This window comes from Salmo salar, chromosome 25 (assembly GCF_965601325.2).
Source record: "Salmo salar chromosome 25, fSalSal1, whole genome shotgun sequence".
Taxonomy (NCBI): Eukaryota; Metazoa; Chordata; class Actinopteri; order Salmoniformes; family Salmonidae; genus Salmo; species Salmo salar.
This window is the reverse complement of record NC_138315.1, coordinates 24,724,444-24,744,679: the sequence shown is the minus strand read 5'-3', so window position 1 is coordinate 24,744,679 and position 20,236 is coordinate 24,724,444. Positions and strand designations below refer to the sequence as shown.

The 20,236-nt window shown below is 41.1% G+C and overlaps 1 protein-coding gene and 1 long non-coding RNA gene across 2 annotated transcripts in view; both read right to left on the bottom strand.

Moving 5' to 3' along the window:
• The window catches only part of lrp1bb (low density lipoprotein receptor-related protein 1Bb), a 319,979-nt gene extending 319,284 nt beyond the window's left edge, over window positions 1-695 (bottom strand). Inside the window, exon 1 of the mRNA XM_082969228.1 lies at window positions 602-695. Coding sequence (XP_082825354.1) covers window positions 602-695 — 94 coding nt within the window. The remainder of the gene's footprint in view (window positions 1-601) is intronic.
• An 11,152-nt stretch (window positions 696-11,847) lies between these two features.
• LOC106586435 (uncharacterized) lies at window positions 11,848-13,399 on the bottom strand. Its single transcript, XR_001324189.3, has 2 exons — window positions 13,089-13,399; window positions 11,848-12,393 (listed from the first exon to the last, which is right to left on the bottom strand). It is a non-coding gene; the product is annotated as an uncharacterized LOC106586435 (long non-coding RNA).
• Between the last annotated feature and the right edge of the window lie 6,837 nt (window positions 13,400-20,236).

The following is a 20,236-nucleotide window of genomic DNA, read 5'->3' as shown; positions in this document are numbered from 1 at the left end:
GTTATCGACCTTTACTGACAACACAAGAGCATAAGGGTATAAGGTATCAATAAGAAAGGTAAGGGTTATAAGGTATCAGTAAGAGAGCTAAGGGTTATAAGGTATCAATAAGAGAGCTAAGGGCTATAAGGAATCAATAAGAGAACTAAGGGCTATAAGATATCAATAAGAGAGTTAAGAGTTATAAGGTATCAATAAGAGAGCTAAGGGCTATAAGGAATCAATAAGAGAGCTATGGGTTATAAGGTATCAATAAGAGAGCTAAGGGCTATAATATATCAATAAGAGAGTTAAGAGTTATAAGGTATCAATAAGAGAGCTATGGGTTATAAGGTATCAATAAGAGAGTTAAGAGTTATAAGGTATCAATAAGAGAGCTATGGGTTATAAGGTATCAATAAGAGAGCTAAGGGCTATAATATATAAATAGCTTGGGTGTATGGGGTTGGACCAGTGTGCCTGATTTTCTTCTTCTCAGAAGTCTCTATGGATGTGTCTAGTACCTTTGAAGCTGAAATGATTCCCATTGAAGTCATGGAGAGAGCTCGTGGTGACTGAGAGGGAGCTGATAGAGGCTGGTGGTGACTGAGAGGCCATTTACTCTCCTGGTAGGCAGCAGGAGCTATGAAAGAGAAAGAGGGCCTCTGGACCTCAGAGCAGCCCGAGTTTCCATTGATGTGTCTACCTGCTTTCATGCTGGCCTGCCTGCCTGCCTTGAAAGGTAAAGGGCCACATTTGAGTCATTTGGATGACCTCTCATGTCAATTTATCTCCCCTCTCAGATTCAATAGCCTTTACTCCTTGTCTGTCAATGTTTGCTGCCACTGCAGTTTTGCAGCCCGGATCGTTTCAGAATGAAATAGAAAGGGAAAATATTATATTTGAGGAGGGGAAAAAACCATACTGTGTCGTCGATCCCCAGTAAAATAAATAGGACTACGACTGCATTTGCATTAAAAAGAAACATACAGAGTCCTACCACCAACACAGACATTGTATCACTAAACAGTATGGTTATTTGAAGATAATTTCGAGTGGCGGATGGATAACAGAACAAACAGCACATCAAAATGGCAGTATAGCAGGCTTTGGTCGGTCGGCGAGTGAGGTTGAAAAACATGGACCATTACCATAACAGTGGTAAACGTTTAGTAGAGCCTGGTCGGGCACATTATCACAAGCTTCATTCCTGACACCCTTTTTCCGTTACAACAGGCAGAACACCACTGCTCATTAAAGACATTGAGCCCTTTGAAACACGGCAGATTTGCGAGAGCAGAACAGAATGTATACTTTTGGAGACAAGAAGAGAAAAAGGAAAAATGGCTTTCAGAATGGCTTGGAACTGGAAGACCATGCAGGCTACAGGGAATAAATAACAGACTCTTTTTTTTCGAAGTTAAAATATATCTAGGTTCAGTAGGATGATTCATCGCTAGATACCGTACTGTACATTCACCATATAGATACATAACTGTGCTTCATTAATTGTAATCCTACCATTATTCATTCCAGAGCAGACTTTAGTGCTGTATCGCAAACCAATAAGATGACAATTACGGTGAAATTCCTATCCAATTTAATTAAATCTCGAAACGCAATAAAGGCCCACCACATGGAAAGGGCTGAGAAAAGGTCTAACTGCTTGACATGTGAACATCCAACAATTGGCTGGTCAAGAGCAGGCCCTCTAATACAACACACATCACTTGACCCTCATTGCCCTTATTAAACTGTCATTCAGTGTTCCCTCCCTGCATCCTTCCTCCATCCTAACCGACCATGGACAAACCTCCACCATAATATATCCCTACGCAGGGACTAAAGATACTGTACAGACAATGGAATAGACCTCCGCAACATCACACTTCTGGAGAGATTGGTTAATTAAACTGCATTATTGAAAACCTTATATTTTTAAGATTAATATTTGTCTTTGCTCAGTGTTATTACACTTTGCAGGTCAATTTGCTCCTAGGACATAACCACTCCACAATGTACCCCTACACGTTGTGTGTGGCTGTGGAATTGACATTACAATGAATACTTAACTGGCAAATGGCACTGAAGGCCATTTGAGGACAAAAGTAACTAAACACACACATGCGTACACATGTACACACGCACACACACACACACACGCACACACACACACACACACACACACACACACACACACACACACACACACACACACACACACACACACACACACACACACACACACACACACACACACACACACACACACACACACACACACACACACACACACACACACACACACACACACACAGTATGCAACAACATAACTGTACTGAACGTCAGCGCCGACTCCTCTTCCTGGCCAGCTATGGGTCATATACATTACAGATCACAGGAGAGGGCTCGGTGTCAAACTGAGCAGGTTATTAAGAATATAACCACATCACAGCATGGACGTGTTCAAGCCCTATCCTAATCTTCATATCATGTCTGCCATGAATCCCAATGCAGAGCCAATGCCATGCATCTCAATGCTGCAGCCCGTTGCTACCACTTTAATGAATCTTTATCATAAGCATATCTGTCACGGTGACACCCGCCATGTGGTATTTAGAACCCAAATGCCATCCACGTCGACTCTGATCAGGAATATGAAGACGTGAGAGCACCATTACTTTGCTCTTTGTAATAAATGACTTTAGAATGTCAGTCATCTCTCTGGCTTCCACCCGGAACTATATGAATGTCATCAGCATTGAAACAAGAATTTGTCCATTTCCCTCTGTCCAAGAAATCATGCATATAAGGGTATTTAAAGTGACTGCATGGCATAGCCAACTCCAGTTAGCATACTGGCTTGGGTGAGATAAAATAATGACGTACAAAGGAGAGAAGGAAATGACAAATTACAAATTCCATCAAGCTCTCTTAGCCGGAGGCCAGTCAGACTCTGCCAGGAGGCCTTCCCCCCCATGGCAACATGGAGCAGCAGCATCTCTGCATCCTAATGGAACTTGGCCAGAAATCAATGGGAAAGGACAACAGGGCCTTCATTAGACACAGCCTGACCTTCAATGCTGAGAAGGGTCACTCTTCTTTTTTCTGTAACAGCAGGGCCATGTCAGACATTATCACAGGGAACAACCAGTAGAAAAAGTTTCAGAACAGAAAGACTGCTGGAATAGCCTCCTTGCTCCTTGGTGTAATTCCACAGAGTAAACATTGAATGATTCATGAGAATTATCTTAAGCCATGTGGTCCTTTGCTGCCCTTTTGGCTCCACATGCAAGACAAAGCACTATAGCACAATGCGCCTCACAGCGGAAGTACAGTATCTCATTGGTTATTGAATCATAGCAGTAGTAATTGTTATTTGGCAAGTGAAAGCTCAACGCTAGTATTATCTGGCAAACACTTAACATCGGCGGTGTAAAAACGACATTTAGCAAATGTTACTTCAGGTTGAGCTCCCTGAACGAGATTCAAGTCTCTGTAAAACAGATCATTGTCCCCCATTCTTAAATTTCAACACTTAAGATGCAATGAAAGCCTCTATAAGCCAGGTCACCGCTCCCAATTCATTCATAACAATTCTTTATATGCAACACAACACAATACATTCCATGTACCTATTCTGTAGAGGTAGGCAGCAGCACAGCCAAAATGTGTATGCATGACAATGTGCAGTTAGTTACATACAGTACATGTGGTGGTCAATAATCATATGGCTCTATTCCAATCACTGTGTCCTATCAGAGACCTCCATTTTACCTGGGTCCTGTAGAGGATTTATGTTCCTAACTACATCACGATGACCAATCAGAGAGAGTAATGGGTGATTAAGGATACCAGATCTTTTTCAAGCCGGGGGGTGAACTGCCAGTCAAGGTTCTATTGGGGCTCATCTTGTTATAATGGGGCTGGGGGGTTGGTGATGTTTGTGTGTGTCAGGGTCCTGGGCTCTGTATACTAGATTAAGAGCATCCATCGTCTGTGTTGTAGAGTGAGAGCTGTTACTATGAATGATGGGATGGATCACCTCTGCCGTGGTCTGCACAGAGCTATCCATTACCCATCAACTCCGCTTTGCTAGGCAACATGTCTCTGTGTAGGTGACAAAGGAAACATAAGGGTTACGCCACTCATATATAGTGCATAGATAGAGAAGGATAAGAACGTGAAGAAACTGAGCTACCTTTGAAAATCAATGTATCTTATATTCAAGATGTATGAATATTGTGGTAAGGCTACACTGTCAAACTGAAATACTACACTCTACCACATAGTAAATAAACACTCAATCAAAATAGGGGAGTTCATTTGTTTAAATTATATGTTTATGACTGGGAAGTGCATCAAATAGTCATTGATGCCCTGTGAGTAATGTCTATAACACTACATTTATATTGTATTCTGCAACTGCATATGGTGCGTTCAAAGCCCAGGAAGATATAGAGATGTAGGATCTTAATTTAATCTCCCGGTTGCAGGAGAATTGTCCTGCAATGCAGGAAATGTAAAACATGTAGTGAATTTGAGGCTTAAAAAGACTTTCCACATTGAAATTTCACATTTGATTTTCCCTTAGTAAAAAATGTATCAACCCCTACATAAATGTCCATTCATTGTAATCCACATAACAATTCACATTTCCTGTTGTAGCAAACTGGCTCAAATTAAGATCCTACATCTGTACATAGCACCTGTATGGATGTGAAGATGTCTAGATGACAAACTGTACAGCAGAGGAGAGGTAGATTGTTACTCTTATTACTGAGAAGGGTATAACAGCAAGCTGAAACCTGCTGGATTTCTCATGTTCACAGGATGGCTAGAATAGAAAAGGTTTCTTGAGACATGGATTCCTGATCCAATAGAAATAAGTACAAAACTAAAATATTGATTTGATTGATTGATTGATCAGTCAGTTTTGTTGCTGATTGGATTTCTATAGATCTGCATTTTGGGCTGACACCCAAAAGAGAAACAGCAGCCAGGAAATCAGTAAGCAAACAAATATAAACATTTTCCTACTAAACCCCTTCCTTCTCACTAATGTGATATAGCTGTGTATCGTTGCTGCTGGCTGGCTACAGTATCAACACAGATACCTCTGATTAAGATATATTTGCTCGATAAAAATGAAAGTAAAGTTTCCAGTTTTTCCTTCGGTGAGCAGAGCCCAGGCTCACAGCTGGAAGTCAGCTTTAGCAGATTTGATTAGTTTCATTTCATTAGAAAACAGGGAGCACGTCTCCTCTAATGTTTCTAAAAACATAACCCTGTCTTATTATACTTCAGATTCAGCCTCATAATTGTGGTAAATTGAGATTTGAACATAACATTGAAAAAAATACAGCCACCAGCGGATTTAATATATAACCGCTAGATGAGAAGAGAAGCAGCCTGCTTTGTTTGATATTTAATAATAATAATATGCCATTTAGCAGACACTTTTATCCAAAGCGACTTACAGTCATGTGTGCATACATTTTATGTATGGGTGGCAAACCCTCAACCCTGGAGGAGTAAGTACCATGCTCTACCAACTGAGCCACACAGTACCATGTGTGGGAGGAGATGATCATGGGCGAATACAAAGTGCCAATTCATTGTTACATCTGCATTTCAAATTGCTTAGTTACAAAAGATCACGCAGCTTGTGCTTTTATACCTTGCATTCTGAAAACTGTTGATGCATAAATAAATAAATCCTATGTAAATCCTATTACAGAGAAAGGTAGGCTAAGGCTCGGCGGGATGCTAATCTGGTCAAAGACAACCCTGCTGTGGTTTCACTGTTTAATTGGGAGTTTGGACTCATTATTAGGAAAGCTAGTTGCTGATTGAAATACATAGTCTTTGATTAAATCAATACACCACTGAGATACTAGAAAAAAACAGCAGATCACATTGTCCTCAGGGACCAGCACTGAGTAGCTTGTCTGAGCGTTTACAATCAACAAGTCATTATTTAAGACTACCACAGTATTACACCTTGATGCAATATACAAATAAAAATCAGGAAACTTCTACATCCAACAGGTTTAGCAGCAATGACTCTAAACATGGACACATCAATATTTCTTACTCTTCTTACACTTAGCCAAATGTTGTGTTGCTATGCCACCACTAGCGGTTCTGGAAGGGGGGGGGGGGGGGGACCCCCCTAAAGTGGAGTATGAAATCATTTTTACATAACTCATTTTTGCTATCATTCTTTTTTTTACATCCGTTATTAGACAGTGGCAACGATGATGATTATGAACATGGTCTTTGCCTGCTAATGCCTGCAATGCAGTGAAGAAAACGATGTGACAACAATAACGTCTAATGTAACTGGCCCCTCTAACAGTACAACTGGCCCCAGCTTGGCCCCCCCAGTTGAAATGGTCTAGAACCGCCACTGTGTGCCTATGCCATTTGAGGAAAAGTGCTATACAAAGCCTATGTAATTGCTAATAGAAGGTTAAAGACAGGGCGTTCATCAAGATATGTGTTTAAAGCTGGAGAACCTTGACTCTGTAAAGGTCTTGGCAAAGGCTTTATATTGAAGCAGAGCTATCTCACTATGCTATAGTACTGTAATTATAGCTCAAAACCTAGCCATTACATAAACTGTAATATTGTGTTTGTGTGCTTGTGTGTGTGCGTGCGTGCATTCATAACCATGCGTGCGTGTGTGTATGTGTGTGTGCAGCCTCTGTACCAGCCTCTACCCTCCAGCTAAAGTCAGATAAGGAAATGATAGGCAAAACTTGAGACTTGTTAAACAAGACTGATACAGTACAAAATTATTTTTCTGAGCCTGAAGCTAAACTCATTTGGCTCCATTTGCACTTCCTGTAAAAATTTTCGGGGTTTTTCTGTTTAAAAGGCTTTGAAAAGAACAGGAAGAGGGTCCTATTAGCCCTGCAGATGCAAACCAGGGGATGAGATTTGGGTTTTAGATGAGATGTGGGTAAGGAGGCCTGATACAGATGTCGGATTGTAATATGACCCAATCCTGCAGCAGGGGGCAGCTGGAAGCGGTGTTTGTAGGCTATACAATGCAGTACCGTACCTAGGGGGCTATGGTTTGGGGAAGGCTCTGCAAACCGACCTCAAAACATCAAGTGTCATCAAGTATTATCAAGGCTTGCTAAAGCATTGTGAACTGCCATAGCGCAGTGGTCTGAGCAGCAAGTTTAAACTCTGAGCATCAAGAAGTTCATTCCCAGTGCTGGGCAGTCGTTTTGACACTTTGTAGGAAAGGAAACTAACGGTGGTGTAGCATACTGTTATTATTTAACCAATCCAAAAGGCTGCTGCATACCTGCCTCCAAAGGCACCTACCTTAATAAGTAGCACTTTTCCAGTAGGTTACTGCCATTTGGGCCGGGATTCGAAGTCAACGTCACGTGATAACGTATTCACATTCCACCGATTGTGAGACATTTGTAGCCACATTGTAGCCACTGTAACAGTGTGAGCAACTAAATATCTGACATGAGAATAACAAGTAAACAGCTAACAGAATCAATCTCCTCAGTACCTGTTAATGAATGAAGTTGACACCGACCAGAATAATTATCATACGGTATAGGATCCTCTCGAATATTGCTTGGTCTTCTGCGCCATCGTTGTGGACATGACAGGTAAGCTTGCATGGATGAAATCATGCAGGCTACGATTTTTTGAGATACAGTAGCTAAATACGCTATTTTACTCACTGTTTAAGAATGATTAATAGACAGAATAGTGGTGTTTCACTTTGAAGCTACAGTGGTTCATCCTTTTAAAGTTGCAGCGTACTTCAGCAAAGCTTGCATGGTGCCGCAGAATTCTATGGCACATTATTTAAGTGTCAGCCATTGTAACCATTAAAGCTAGTTATTACTAGTTTGACCACCAGAGGGCATCTTTGAGAAGCATTTGATAGCCTTCAATAGTGGCTGTACTACAGAATTTAAAACCTTGTTTTGTAATAAGGGACTGATTTTAAGAAATGTTGCTTAATTAATTTGCTTAATATTATGGTGTTTCTATCCAAGAAAAACAAAAAACCCTCAGGGTTTCCGTTAGGATGGAATGGAAAATATGGAGCTGTACAATGTGACGGTCGGGAGTAGGCTACAGTACTAACAGCATAACATTCCCACACCCTAATTGTATAATTGTAAATTAATAAATTAATAAACATCTCATTGATTTATCAAGACCAGTCCCCATGCTTGTCTCAGAGCAGCATGGAATGGTGCTAAAATAGTTCACCACAGCGGGATTGCTTCAAATCCTATTACTTCTAACTTTAATATGCTCTTTAAATAAATAAGACCTGGCACGGGTATCGAACCTGCATCTGTGGCAACACATTTTGTACTGCAATGCAGTATCTTAGACCGCTGTGCCAATCAGCAGGCCCCATCCACAAAGTATCAAAATACAGAGAGGTGTTGGTAAAGGTATATTGTCCTGCAAACAGCCCATAATAGACTATTATCATACTGTACATGTGGTCCAGGTCAGGATAACCAAAACATTTCTTTATTAAAGACAATCATAAAGAATGTTGGTACCTATTTATTTTGATCCAAAGCCATGAATGAGTGAGTCACTCAGCTTTATATAGGTGCCGGGCTATATGACTGTGCCATTAACTTGATAATGTATAACGATATTTTGGAGGATATTTCATTTAAAAAAAAATAAAAAAGTGAGCGATTGTAATCTGAATAAAGGCCAAAATAATACTTGTAAAGGCCAAAACATTTATTTCCCTTTTTAGAGGGATAGAAACGCTGGGCAAATTGTGCACCGCCCTATGGGACTCCCAATCACGGTCGGATGTGATACATAATAATAATAATAATACTTTTTGTTGTATCATTTGTTTAGTCTTTTCTAGTGGATTAAACTGAAATTGCAACCAATCACGGCCAGTTGTGATACAGCCAACCTAACTAAGAAATACATTTGACAATAGAATTATCTCCTTACCCTCCTTCTGGGCAAGTCTATTGTCCAGCTACCTACTAATAGCCATAACGACACTGTACAACATGACCCGTATCCCCTGCCCTCGTGCCTTGAACCTCGCGCACCTTTCACTATTTCAGTGGATAAAGCTGGAGAACTGCAAGACAGTCCCATTGTGCACCACTTCGGAGCCATGACCAATATATACTGCTCCAAAATATAAAGGGAACACTTAAACAACACAATGTAACTCCAAGTCAATCACACTTCTGTGAAATCAAACTGTCCACTTAGGAAGCAACACTGATTGACAATAAATTTCACATGCTGTTGTGCAATTGGAATAGACAACAGGTGGAAATTATAGGCAATTAGCAAGACACCCCCAATAAAGGAGTGGTTCTGCAGGTGGTGACCACAGACCACTTCTCAGTTCCTATGCTTCCTGGCTGATGTTTTGGTCACTTTTGAATGCTGGCGGTGCTTTCACTCTAGTGGTAGCATGAGACGGAGTCTACAACCCACACAAGTGGCTCAGGTAGTGCAGCTCATCCAGGATGGCACATCAATGCGAGCTGTGGCAAGAAGGTTTGCTGTGTCTGTCAGTGTAGTGTCCAGAGCATGGAGGCGCTACCAGGAGACAGGCCAGTACATCAGGAGACGTGGAGGAGGCCGTAGGAGGGCAACAACCCAGCAGCAGGACCGCTACCTTCGCCTTTGTGCAAGGAGGAACAGGAGGAGCACTGCCAGAGCCCTGCAAAATGACCTCCAGCAGCCCACAAATGTGCATGTGTCTGCTCAAACGGTCAGAAACAGACTCCATGAGGGTGGTATGAGGGCCCGACGTCCACAGGTGGGGGTTGTGCTTACAGCCCAACACCGTGCAGGACATTTGGCATTTGCCAGAGAACACCAAGATTGGCAAATTCGCCACTGGCGCCCTGTGCTCTTCACAGATGAAAGCAGGTTCACACTGAGCACATGTGACAAACGTGACAGAGTCTGGAGACGCCGTGGAGAACGTTCTGCTGCCTGCAACATCCTCCAGCATGACCGGTTTGGCGGTGAGTCAGTCATGGTGTGGGGTGGCATTTCTTTGGGGGGCCGCACAGCCCTCCTTGTGCTCGCCAGAGGTAGCCTGACTGCCATTAGGTACCGAAATGAGATCCTCAGACCCCTTGTGAGACCATATGCTGGTGCGGTTGGCGCTGGGTTCCTCCTAATGCAAGACAATGGTAGACCTCATGTGGCTGGAGTGTGTCAGCAGTTCCTGCAAGAGGAAGGCATTGATGCTATGGACTGGCCCGCCCGTTCCCCAGACCTGAATCCAATTGAGCACATCTGGGACATCATGTCTCGCTCCATCCACCAATGCCACATTGCACCACAGACTGTCCAGGAGTTGGCGGATGCTTTAGTCCAGGTCTGGGAGGAGATCCCTCAGGAGACCATCCGCCACCTCATCAGGAGCATGCCCAGGCGTTGTAGGGAGGTCATACAGGCACGCGGAGGCCACACACACTACTGAGCATCATTTTGACTTGTTTTAAGGACATTACATCAAAGTTGGATCAGCCTGTAGTGTGGTTTTCCACTTTAATTTTCAGTGTGACTCCAAATCCAGACCTCCATGGTAAATTGGATTTCCATTGATTATTTTTGTGTGATTTTGTTGTCAGCACATTCAACTATGTAAAGAAAAAAGTATTTAATAAGATTATTTCATTCATTCAGATCTAGGATGTGTTATTTTAGTGTTCCCTTTATTTTTTTGAGCAGTGTATATTGTCCTGCTAATAACAGGGTTAATAATATATCTGTGAGAATATCCAAATGGCTTTTATATAATTCTAAATTAATAATAATAATAATCACTTTGTTTAAAAAAAGAACACTATTTTGGAGATTATTTTGTTTAAAAATAATGTAAAATGAGTGAGAATAAGACCATTCTTGAACATGGGGTGAGACATTGTTACTAATTTGTAAATAAAGCCAGTTTGTTATTTAGATTTATTTCTTTCTGTTTTTAGAGGGAGAGAAACCATAAACCTACAGTCATCTCTTGGGCCTCCCAGTTGAGGCCGGCACAGGTATTGAACCAGCATCTGTAGCAATACAGTGTTTTAGACCACTGTGCCACTCAGGAGCTGTACAACGTGACGGGTCGGGAGCAGGCTACAGTACTACTGAAAGAGCAAAATAAGTTTATCTTAGAATAAAAACCTTAGTGTAACAACAGTTTTAGTAAGTAATACTGAAGTCGTGTACAATTATCAGTTTCAATTTAGGTTTATGTTGCCCATTCATTGTCAGTTAGAGACACAGTCGCGCCTTGGGACCCAAAAGCATAATCAGTGCTCTAACTCCCCCTTGCGCTGGCCTGGAGCGATGAAGTTGTGATGCAGGGTACCGTACTAAACCACAAATTACCTCTAAAAACCGCAGCATGATCGCAAAACTTTTAGTGGAGCGACCACTATAATATTGCATTAGAGCTGCTGTTTCTTTCCTAATGAGTAGGCTTGCATTGTGATTAATTCATACAACTATTACACCTGTGCATATTATTAAATGACACAGATGTTCAAGATAAAATGGTTTTATATTCTTGGATAACTAATTGAAAAGTAATATGATGCAAACTAACTAGATTAGAAGGCCTAGGCTCCTTCATCCTAATGTAAGCTAAATGTATTGGATACAAAACAAATATTGGCATGTGATGAAGGATAACATGTCCAATATAATTACATGAATGCATTGCAAACAGGATTACTGTATATAGTAAATGAGATAAATATAGCATTGTAATATTAATTATGCATTTCTCTCCCCTTCAAGGGATTAGACAGAAGAACTGCAGTCACCCAGATGCCCATACCTCAAAACCAGAAACATGTGGAGACGTCAACACTTTTAATTTGGAATATATGTTAACATTTAGGGGGGGGGGGGGGTTCTGTATCTGTGCACGAGTTCTTAAAACACAGTATATTGTACAAAATAGGTCATTCCCACCAAGTGAGGGACATCTCAAGGAGATTAATCTCCAACATTCATAAACTTGTTCAGTACATGAGGGCAAGTTTAGTCATGACAGCCACAGGTTGTTTTTTTTTTATACACAGGACAGGAGTTTACAGGTTTTGTTCCAGCCCTTCGCTAACAACTAATTCAACTAATTGTGGTCTAAATTGAAGACTTGCACACAGCGCGAACACCCTGGCACAGAAATCACATCTGCATTTTAGAATGAGCTTCATAAATTACAATGTCCTGACAAATCTGCATGATAAACAACAACATGGGTGAATCTATTTTCACCTAACATTGCGATGTTGCACTCTCCTGAATAATATCCTTGGATATAATGATTATCCTGGTGGCTGGAAGGTTCACAACAAGTTCTTTACATCTGCACGATGTCAGGGTGGGATTTCCTTCAATCTGGAACAAGCAGAGACAAGGGGGAGAAATTAAACTCAGTACTCAAATTTCAGTGCTGGTTCAACTTGTTGAATGTGTAATCATTTTGTTAACGGTTTTGTAAATTTTAGCCTTGGTCAAGTTGTTTACAGTAAGAGTTGAATAACATAACCTCTAATTTTAACTAGTAACACCAACCCCAATTGTGCAACACAATAGGCGAAGGAAAAGTGTCAAGAGAAACAAACACTGTATGCACAAATAACTTGGCTGGCTAGCAAGCCTAGATTGAACAGAACACAGCTGGCTGCATTTCCTACGTTTTTCATCAGATTTTGTTAAAATCTCTATACCCTCAAAATAAGTCAGGCAGGACTTTTCTCCTGCTAAGGCAATACAATGAAGTGAAACGTGATCAGGTGCCCACTTTGGTCCCTGAAAACAAATGGGGGAAAAACTATTTGCTACATGTCTTTAGCTGGCTAGCAAGGTAATTAGTTCATTATTTAAAACTGTCTGGGTCGTCACAATTGACACATTGCTGAATCTATGATTAGTTCGTTTAGATAAGCAGGATGAGATCGCCTGCTAGCTAGGTAGCTGGCTATCACTTCTGATGTGTTAACTAGCTAGCTAGGCAATGTTTGAATTCACAATTCATATGAAAGTAATTTGTTGAACATTTTAACAATTTGGTAAATAAACGTTATACTTACATTTCACGAAGTCATTCCTTATTGTTCTGGAAAATCATATCCCAAAGCTGTGTTCGAATACTCATACTATCTGCACTAACCATACTATTTGTGAGAAATTGAATATGTCGTATGCTTATTGGTCATAGCATAGTTAGCCAAAAGTTTCCGGATGCCGTACTAAATTCGCCAAAATACAAATTATACAAACAGTGGACACTATTTCCGTGCTTTTAGGGCCCATAATGCAATTCTTCAGGAAATGGGCGTGGCTTCACAACGTTTTCAGTTTTTAAGAAAATGGTGGAAAATATGCAGCCGAAAGCAGATACAAATTCATTGCTTTAACTAATTATGACAAATGTTAAGAAAATGTTGAGTAATGTATTAAAGTAATGACTTTTCAAATAAGTTACGTTTCACGTTATATTGGCTGACAATTTGTTAGCTACGCTATCCTTATGAACCGCATAGCATTACAGTAGTATGTACCGGTATCTTAGCTAGTTACCTAACGTTAGTTGGCTACTAATACATCGAACTTGCCAGGCAGTATATTAACTATATGTTATCTAATTAACTACCCAACTTTTATTGACTTTATTATTCACATAATTCTTAGCTAAGTGGTATAATCGTTGTGCGTTCTCAATGGACCTTGTTAAATCTGTCTATCTACTCCGATTTCTGAGCACTCTCGTCTGAGCGCCAGAGCGCAGAATAACTGATCAATTCACAAACGCTCATCACCCGTTGAATATGGCCGGTGTCAGTAAACGTCGGCCAAAAAAAAGCGTAATTAAATTGTTGCCAGCAGCACAGTTACAGTCACCAACGCTCTGGATAACATGAAAACATCCTAACCAGCTCTGCTAGGGCAAGTAAAATGGTCCGAGTTAGGTGTTCTCTCATTTGTGTCTGGAAGTAGCCTCCCCGGTGAAGGACACATGGGATTGGGACATGAAAATTGACATCCTGCCTCAAAAGGCTGTCATTGTAAATAAGAATTTGTTCTTAACTGACTTACCTAGTTAAATAAAGGTTAAATGTAAAAATGTAATCCTTATTAAGTCACCAGCTGATATCTAGTTAAACCATCAACATGCATTAAATTCACCCACACAGCTGATCTCAATTGCACCCATTATTGGTCACCACATTACCCCTCCCTAAAAGTCTTTCAAGATATGTTCGCCCTCTGGTTGGTATTGTTATCGCAACAACAGTCCTTTTTGAACAGACAGGGCAATTTATCTATTTAACAAGCATTGCGTAAAATATAAAGTATTTCCTCATTTACCAAGGCAATTTACTGACATTTTGTATGAATGGAAACTGATGTTGGTGTAGCCTCCTGACTTATTTTATTATTATTTTTTTGTGCTTAGGGTCATTGTCCTGTTGGAAGGTGAACCTTTACCCCAGTCTGAGGTACTGAGCACTCTGGAGCAGGTTTTCATCAAGGATCTCCCATCTCCACAGAGGAGCTCTGTCAGAGTGACCATCGGGTTCTTGGACTCCTCCCTGACCAAGGCTCTTCTCTCCTGATTGCTCAGTTTGGCCAAGCGGCCAGCTCTAGGAAGAGTCTTGGTGGTTCCAAACTTTTTCCATTTAAGAATGATGGAGGCCACTGTGTTCTTGGGGACCTTCAATGCTGCAGAAAAGTTTTGGTACCCTTCCCCAGATCTGTGCCTCAACACAATCCTGTCTTGGAGCTCTACGGACAATTCCTTTGACTTCATGGCTTGGTTTTTGATCAGACATGCACTGTCAACTGTGGGACCTTATATAGACATGTGTGTGCCTTTCCAAATCATGTCCAATCAATTGAATTCACCACAGGTGGACTCTAATCAAGTTGTAGAAGCATCAAGGATCAAACATTTCTAAAAACCTGTTTTTGCTTTGTCATTATGTGGTATTGAGTGTAGGTTGATGAACAAAAAACAATACATTGTAGAATAAGGCAGGGTGGCAGGGTAAAGTTACTAGGCATCCAGATAGATAAGAGTAATACGGTGCTGCCGTGCCTTCTTCACCACTGTGAGGGTGTGGTGTGTGTGTGGACCATGTTAAGTCCTTAGTGATATGGATGCCAAGTAACATTTACATTTACGTCGTTTAGCAGACGCTCTTATCCAGAGCGACTTACAAATTGGTGCATTCACCTTATGATATCCAGTGGAACTTAGTGATATGGACGCCAAGGAACTCCCAACCCGCTCCTCAGCAACCCCGTTGATGTGGATGGGGGTGTGATCTCTCTCTTTCCCCTATAGTCCACGGTCAGGTCCTTGGTCTTATTAACATTGAGGGAGACGTTGTTGTCCTTTCTCTGACTTTCTCCCTGTAGGCTGACTCATCGGCATAGGTGATCAAGCCTACCACCATTGTGTCGTCAGCAAACTTGATGATGGTGTTGGAGTCGTGTGTTCATGCATTCGTGGGTGAACAGGGAGTACAGGAGGAGACTAAGCACACACCCCTGGGGGGCCCCTATGTTGAGGGTCAGCGTGGCGGAGGTGTTGTTGCCTACCTTCACCACCTGGCGCCTGACCGTCAGGCAGTCCAGGATCCACTTGCAGAGGGAGGGGTTCAGTCCCAGGGTCCCTAGCTTGGTGATGAGCTTGGAGGGGACTATGGTATTGAACGCTGAGCTGTAGTCCTTGAACAGCGTTCGCACATAGTTATTTCCCTCTTGTCCAGGTGGGAGAGGGAAGTGTGAAGTGCAATTGAGATTTCGTCATTTGTTGCTGTTGGGGCGGTATGGGAATTGGAGTGGGTCTAGGGTGTCTGGATGATGGTGTTGATGTGTATCATGACCAGCCTTTCAAAGCACTTCATAATTACAGATGTGTTTGTTACAGAGTGAAAGTAATTTAGGCAGGTTACCTTGGAACTCTTGGGAACAGGGAAAATGGTGGTCAGCTTGAAACATGTTGGGATTACAGACTGGGACAAGGAGAGATTGAAAATGTCTGTGAAGACACTTGCCAGCTGGTCTGTGCATGCTTTGAGAATGCACCCTGGTAATCCTTCTGGCCAGGTGGCCTTGTGATTGCTAACCTGTTTAAACGTTTTGCTGACATCGACCACAGAGAGTGAGATCACACAGACATCCGAAAAAACAGGGGCTTTCATGCAAGGAACAGTGTTATATTCCTTGAAGCGAGCATAAAAGGCATTTAGCTCGTTTGGGAGTTCTGCATCAATGGGCAACTCATGTCTGGGTTTCCCTTTGTTGTAATCCGTTATCCTCTGCAAGCCCTGCCACATATGACGAGCGTAGGATCTGGTGTAATAGGATTCCATCTTCCTCCTATATTGTCCTTTTGCATGTTTGATGTCTCATCAGAGGTCACAGTGGGCTTTCTTGTCCATGTCGGTGTCCTTGTAATCGGTAGCTCGAGTTTTTAGCCCAGCATAGATATTGCCTGTAATCCATGGTTTTTGGTTTGGATACATTCTTATAGTCACTGTGTGGATGACATCATCTATGCACTTATTGATGAAACCCGTGACTGTTATGGTAAACTCCTCAAAGCTATGGATGAATCCCGGAACACATCCCAGTCTGTACTAGCAAAACAGTCTTGTAGCGTCACGTCTGTTTCATCCGGCCACTTCCGTATTGAGCGCATCGCATTTTAAACAATTCAAAGCCAAAGAAAGAGCTAACACTTGGTTTTCTTTTGAGCTGTCTGAGCACATTCAGAAATCAGGCCTGGGCCAAAGCAAGGAAAACTGACTATGTAATGGACTGGCAGTCTTTCAATTGAGAAACCAAGCTATTTTTTAAGCTATATCTCTGACTCTGCTGGTGATCCTTAAACATTTTGGAAGACAGTAAATGCACGGAACCGTACAAATTCCTCTTCTTCCCTGCCTAAGCAAGTTCTGTCTGACTCTGGCATAACTGAGAAGAATGGAATAAGTGATGCTTTTAATCATCATTTTATCTTGGCAGGGTTTTTATTTGGGAGAAACTGTGGTTTAATTGACCCTGGTCAATCAATCGACTGCTCTTCCCGCTGCCAGCCTCTAGCTGACTCGACGGTTAACCCGTGAACTTCTAGTGAATCTTTCTTTTAATTTCAACAATTTACTATCTGTGATGTGCTAGATGCCTGGCTTAAGATTAGGGTAAAAAAATCCACTGAGGCTGATATGCTTGATCCATTTTTGCTGCAGGTCTCTGCCCCCCTGATTGCTGAATCATTAACCCATATTTTTAACCTGACGATTATATGTCATACTATCCCCAAGGTTTGGAAGGCGGCCCATGTACTCTCCCTTCAAAAAGGTGGTGACCTAAATAATTAATCGCTGTATTTCTAAACTTTCTTGCCGAGCTAAAATATTAGAATCCTCGATTCATTCTCAGCTAAGATCTTTTATCTTTGCCATGTATTCTAAATGTACATCAGTTGGATTTTAGACCAGGTCATAGCACTATCTCCGCTGCATCCCTTGTTATGAATGATGTGGTCAACTGTATGTATAAAAGACAACATTGTGCTACCCTCTTCATTGACCTGTCAGAGGCTTGAGATACTGTTGATCACTCACTGCTAATTCAGAGGCATTCCTCAATTGGCCTAGACCAGGCTGCATGTAACTGGTTTAAAAATAACTTGACAGATTGAGTTCTATGTTAAATCAGGTTTACTGGATTTTACTAAAGGTGTCCCGCAGGGGTCGATTCTGGGTCCTATACTTTTAACTGTTTCCATTAACAATATCGACTTGTCTGTAAAAAACTGTAACCTGCACTTGTATGCCGATAATACTGTTGTGTATGCAATTGCCCCCACGGTTTACCAGGCACTATCTGAACTACAGTCTGCCTTCATTGCACTACAGAAATACTTTATTGATCTGAAATTAATATTGATTGCAGGTAAAACTAAGTATATGTTGTTCTCTAGAGCGCATAAAAATAACTCTGATGATTTAAGCATATGTACTTTGGATGGTGTCCATATTGGTCGTGTCCCTGCATACAAATATCTGGGCATCTGGATAGATGAAAAGCTGTCTTTTCAAAAGCATATTGATGCGTTAGTAAAGAAGCTGAGAATAAAAATTGGCTTCTTCTATAGAAATAGATCCTGCCTCTCGCTAAATAGTAGAAGGCAGATTATTCAGTAGACATTCCTATCGGTTCTAGACTATGGTATCATCAACTATATGAATGCAGTTGCTAGTTCGTTAAAGCCGTTAGATGCAGTTTATCATAGCACGCTACAATTTTTAACGGGTGACAATTTTAACAAGTATTTGACCCCTTTCTGATTTTCTCTATTTTTAATGCTGAATGTTATCAGATCTTCCACGAGGTTTTGGTTGAAGATCTGATAACATTCCTTACCAAAAATATGCAAAAATAGAGAAAATTAGAAATGGGGCAAATACTTGTTCACGGCACTATAGTTCCACTTGTTTTCAAAAGTCCTCATTAATGACACATGAAACGGTTTTGCAATACAAGTGAATTCTCTTTTAGTAACGCTACTCTGATCTAAGTCAAATTAATTGATATTCAGCATATTACCTTCTAAAGTTGCCTGGGGAAGAAAACATAAGGACTTCCACACATTTATTTCTAAAATAAACTCCCAGGTTGTCATGGCAACAAAGTGCAAAGATTTTTGGTGCTAAACATTGGCTGCCGTCAATATGCCCAACCTCTCTACCATGTGGACAACATTTGAGAGGTAGAAGATTAATCAGCTGCCATGCTATAATTACAGCAACAATGCCTTCTACACAAAATAATATGTTTAGACAGAGCATCAAATGTATGGCCATGGAAAAATTAATTGCATTGCTATTATTTATATGACTGACAGGTTTACATAACCGACAACATGTAACAGACATGCTGTATCTGCGGTACTTATGGTCATATTATTTTTGAATCAACAACTGGTCCATTCGTTTCACAGCTAACTTCAAATAATACTAATTGCTATTTTCAAATTGGATGATAAGAGTAGGCTACTTTTGTCTGCCGAGTTTGTGTTATGTCTGTCTGTCTCCTCCCCTTGTCTGGGTGAGTGGTTAAAACCCCAACCTACCGGTCACACTGAGTTCTATGAGAGACAAATGGGTAGCCATCTCAGCTCTTTAAAAACCGACTAAAGGGCTTTCAAACCTGACAGGTAAAAGAGAGGCATTATTCCCCCCCACCCCACCCCCGTTAGCTGATTCATCTGAATAGCAGCCAGAAAACTATAATGGCACTTTGATTTGAAGATTTTAGAACAGGGTTGGTTGTGTGGGGGATTTTTTTGAAAAGGCTCCCTAATCACCACTTTCTCCTTTAAGTGGTGTCAGCGAAAGGCCAGAACAACAGAATTGAGGGCTGAAAGTGCTTGTTTGAAGGAGCTTTACCGCTGGTTTGTTAAGACTGTAGAAATGTAACAGTGTTAATGATGCTTTTTGGCATTATCTCTGGGCATCCATTTAATTTTTATTGCCTCTGACAAATTCTCTGCCACTGTAAATCTGTCTAATGAGATGAACAGTCAATCTCTAATATAGGAAATATTGCCAGACAATACCACAGCTACTGTGTGTCATAATAACCTTGAAGGACAATGAAATACTATTTGTTAAAATGAGCATCTACAGTCACGTTCAACTCAGTGCCATTATCCCTGCAAGGTGAAGTATTGGAAAGTATTGAAACAGGTGCCCCAATATTTTTTACCCTTTTCTTTTTGAGAAAAAAACTATTACTTGTTAAACTAAGATTTCTCTGAACAATTGTAATAATATAATTTTCACCAAAAAATAGCATACAATATAGCTCAGCATTTTGGACCTGACTCTACGCATGTTCCTTACTTAACCTTAATCCGTGAAAACTATGCTGCACATTGGTGTATCTTTTCAGGCCACATACATTTTAAGACTTCTTTATTTTGGAGTCAGCTTTATCAAAACCAAGGGCTAAGGGCTGTTTCACAGAAAAAGTACAACATTTCCATTAGCTATTGTAGAGGGCTGGATGGATAAGGGCTGCCAATTTGTGATGTTATTCCTCCCAGACCCAAGGAGACGCCAACACAGAGCCTAGAACAGTGGGGTGTTGTAGGGAGACGTAAAAAGATCATTCAAAATTCTAGTTCTTCTTCAAATGGATCCCACGTAAGTTGGAGTGC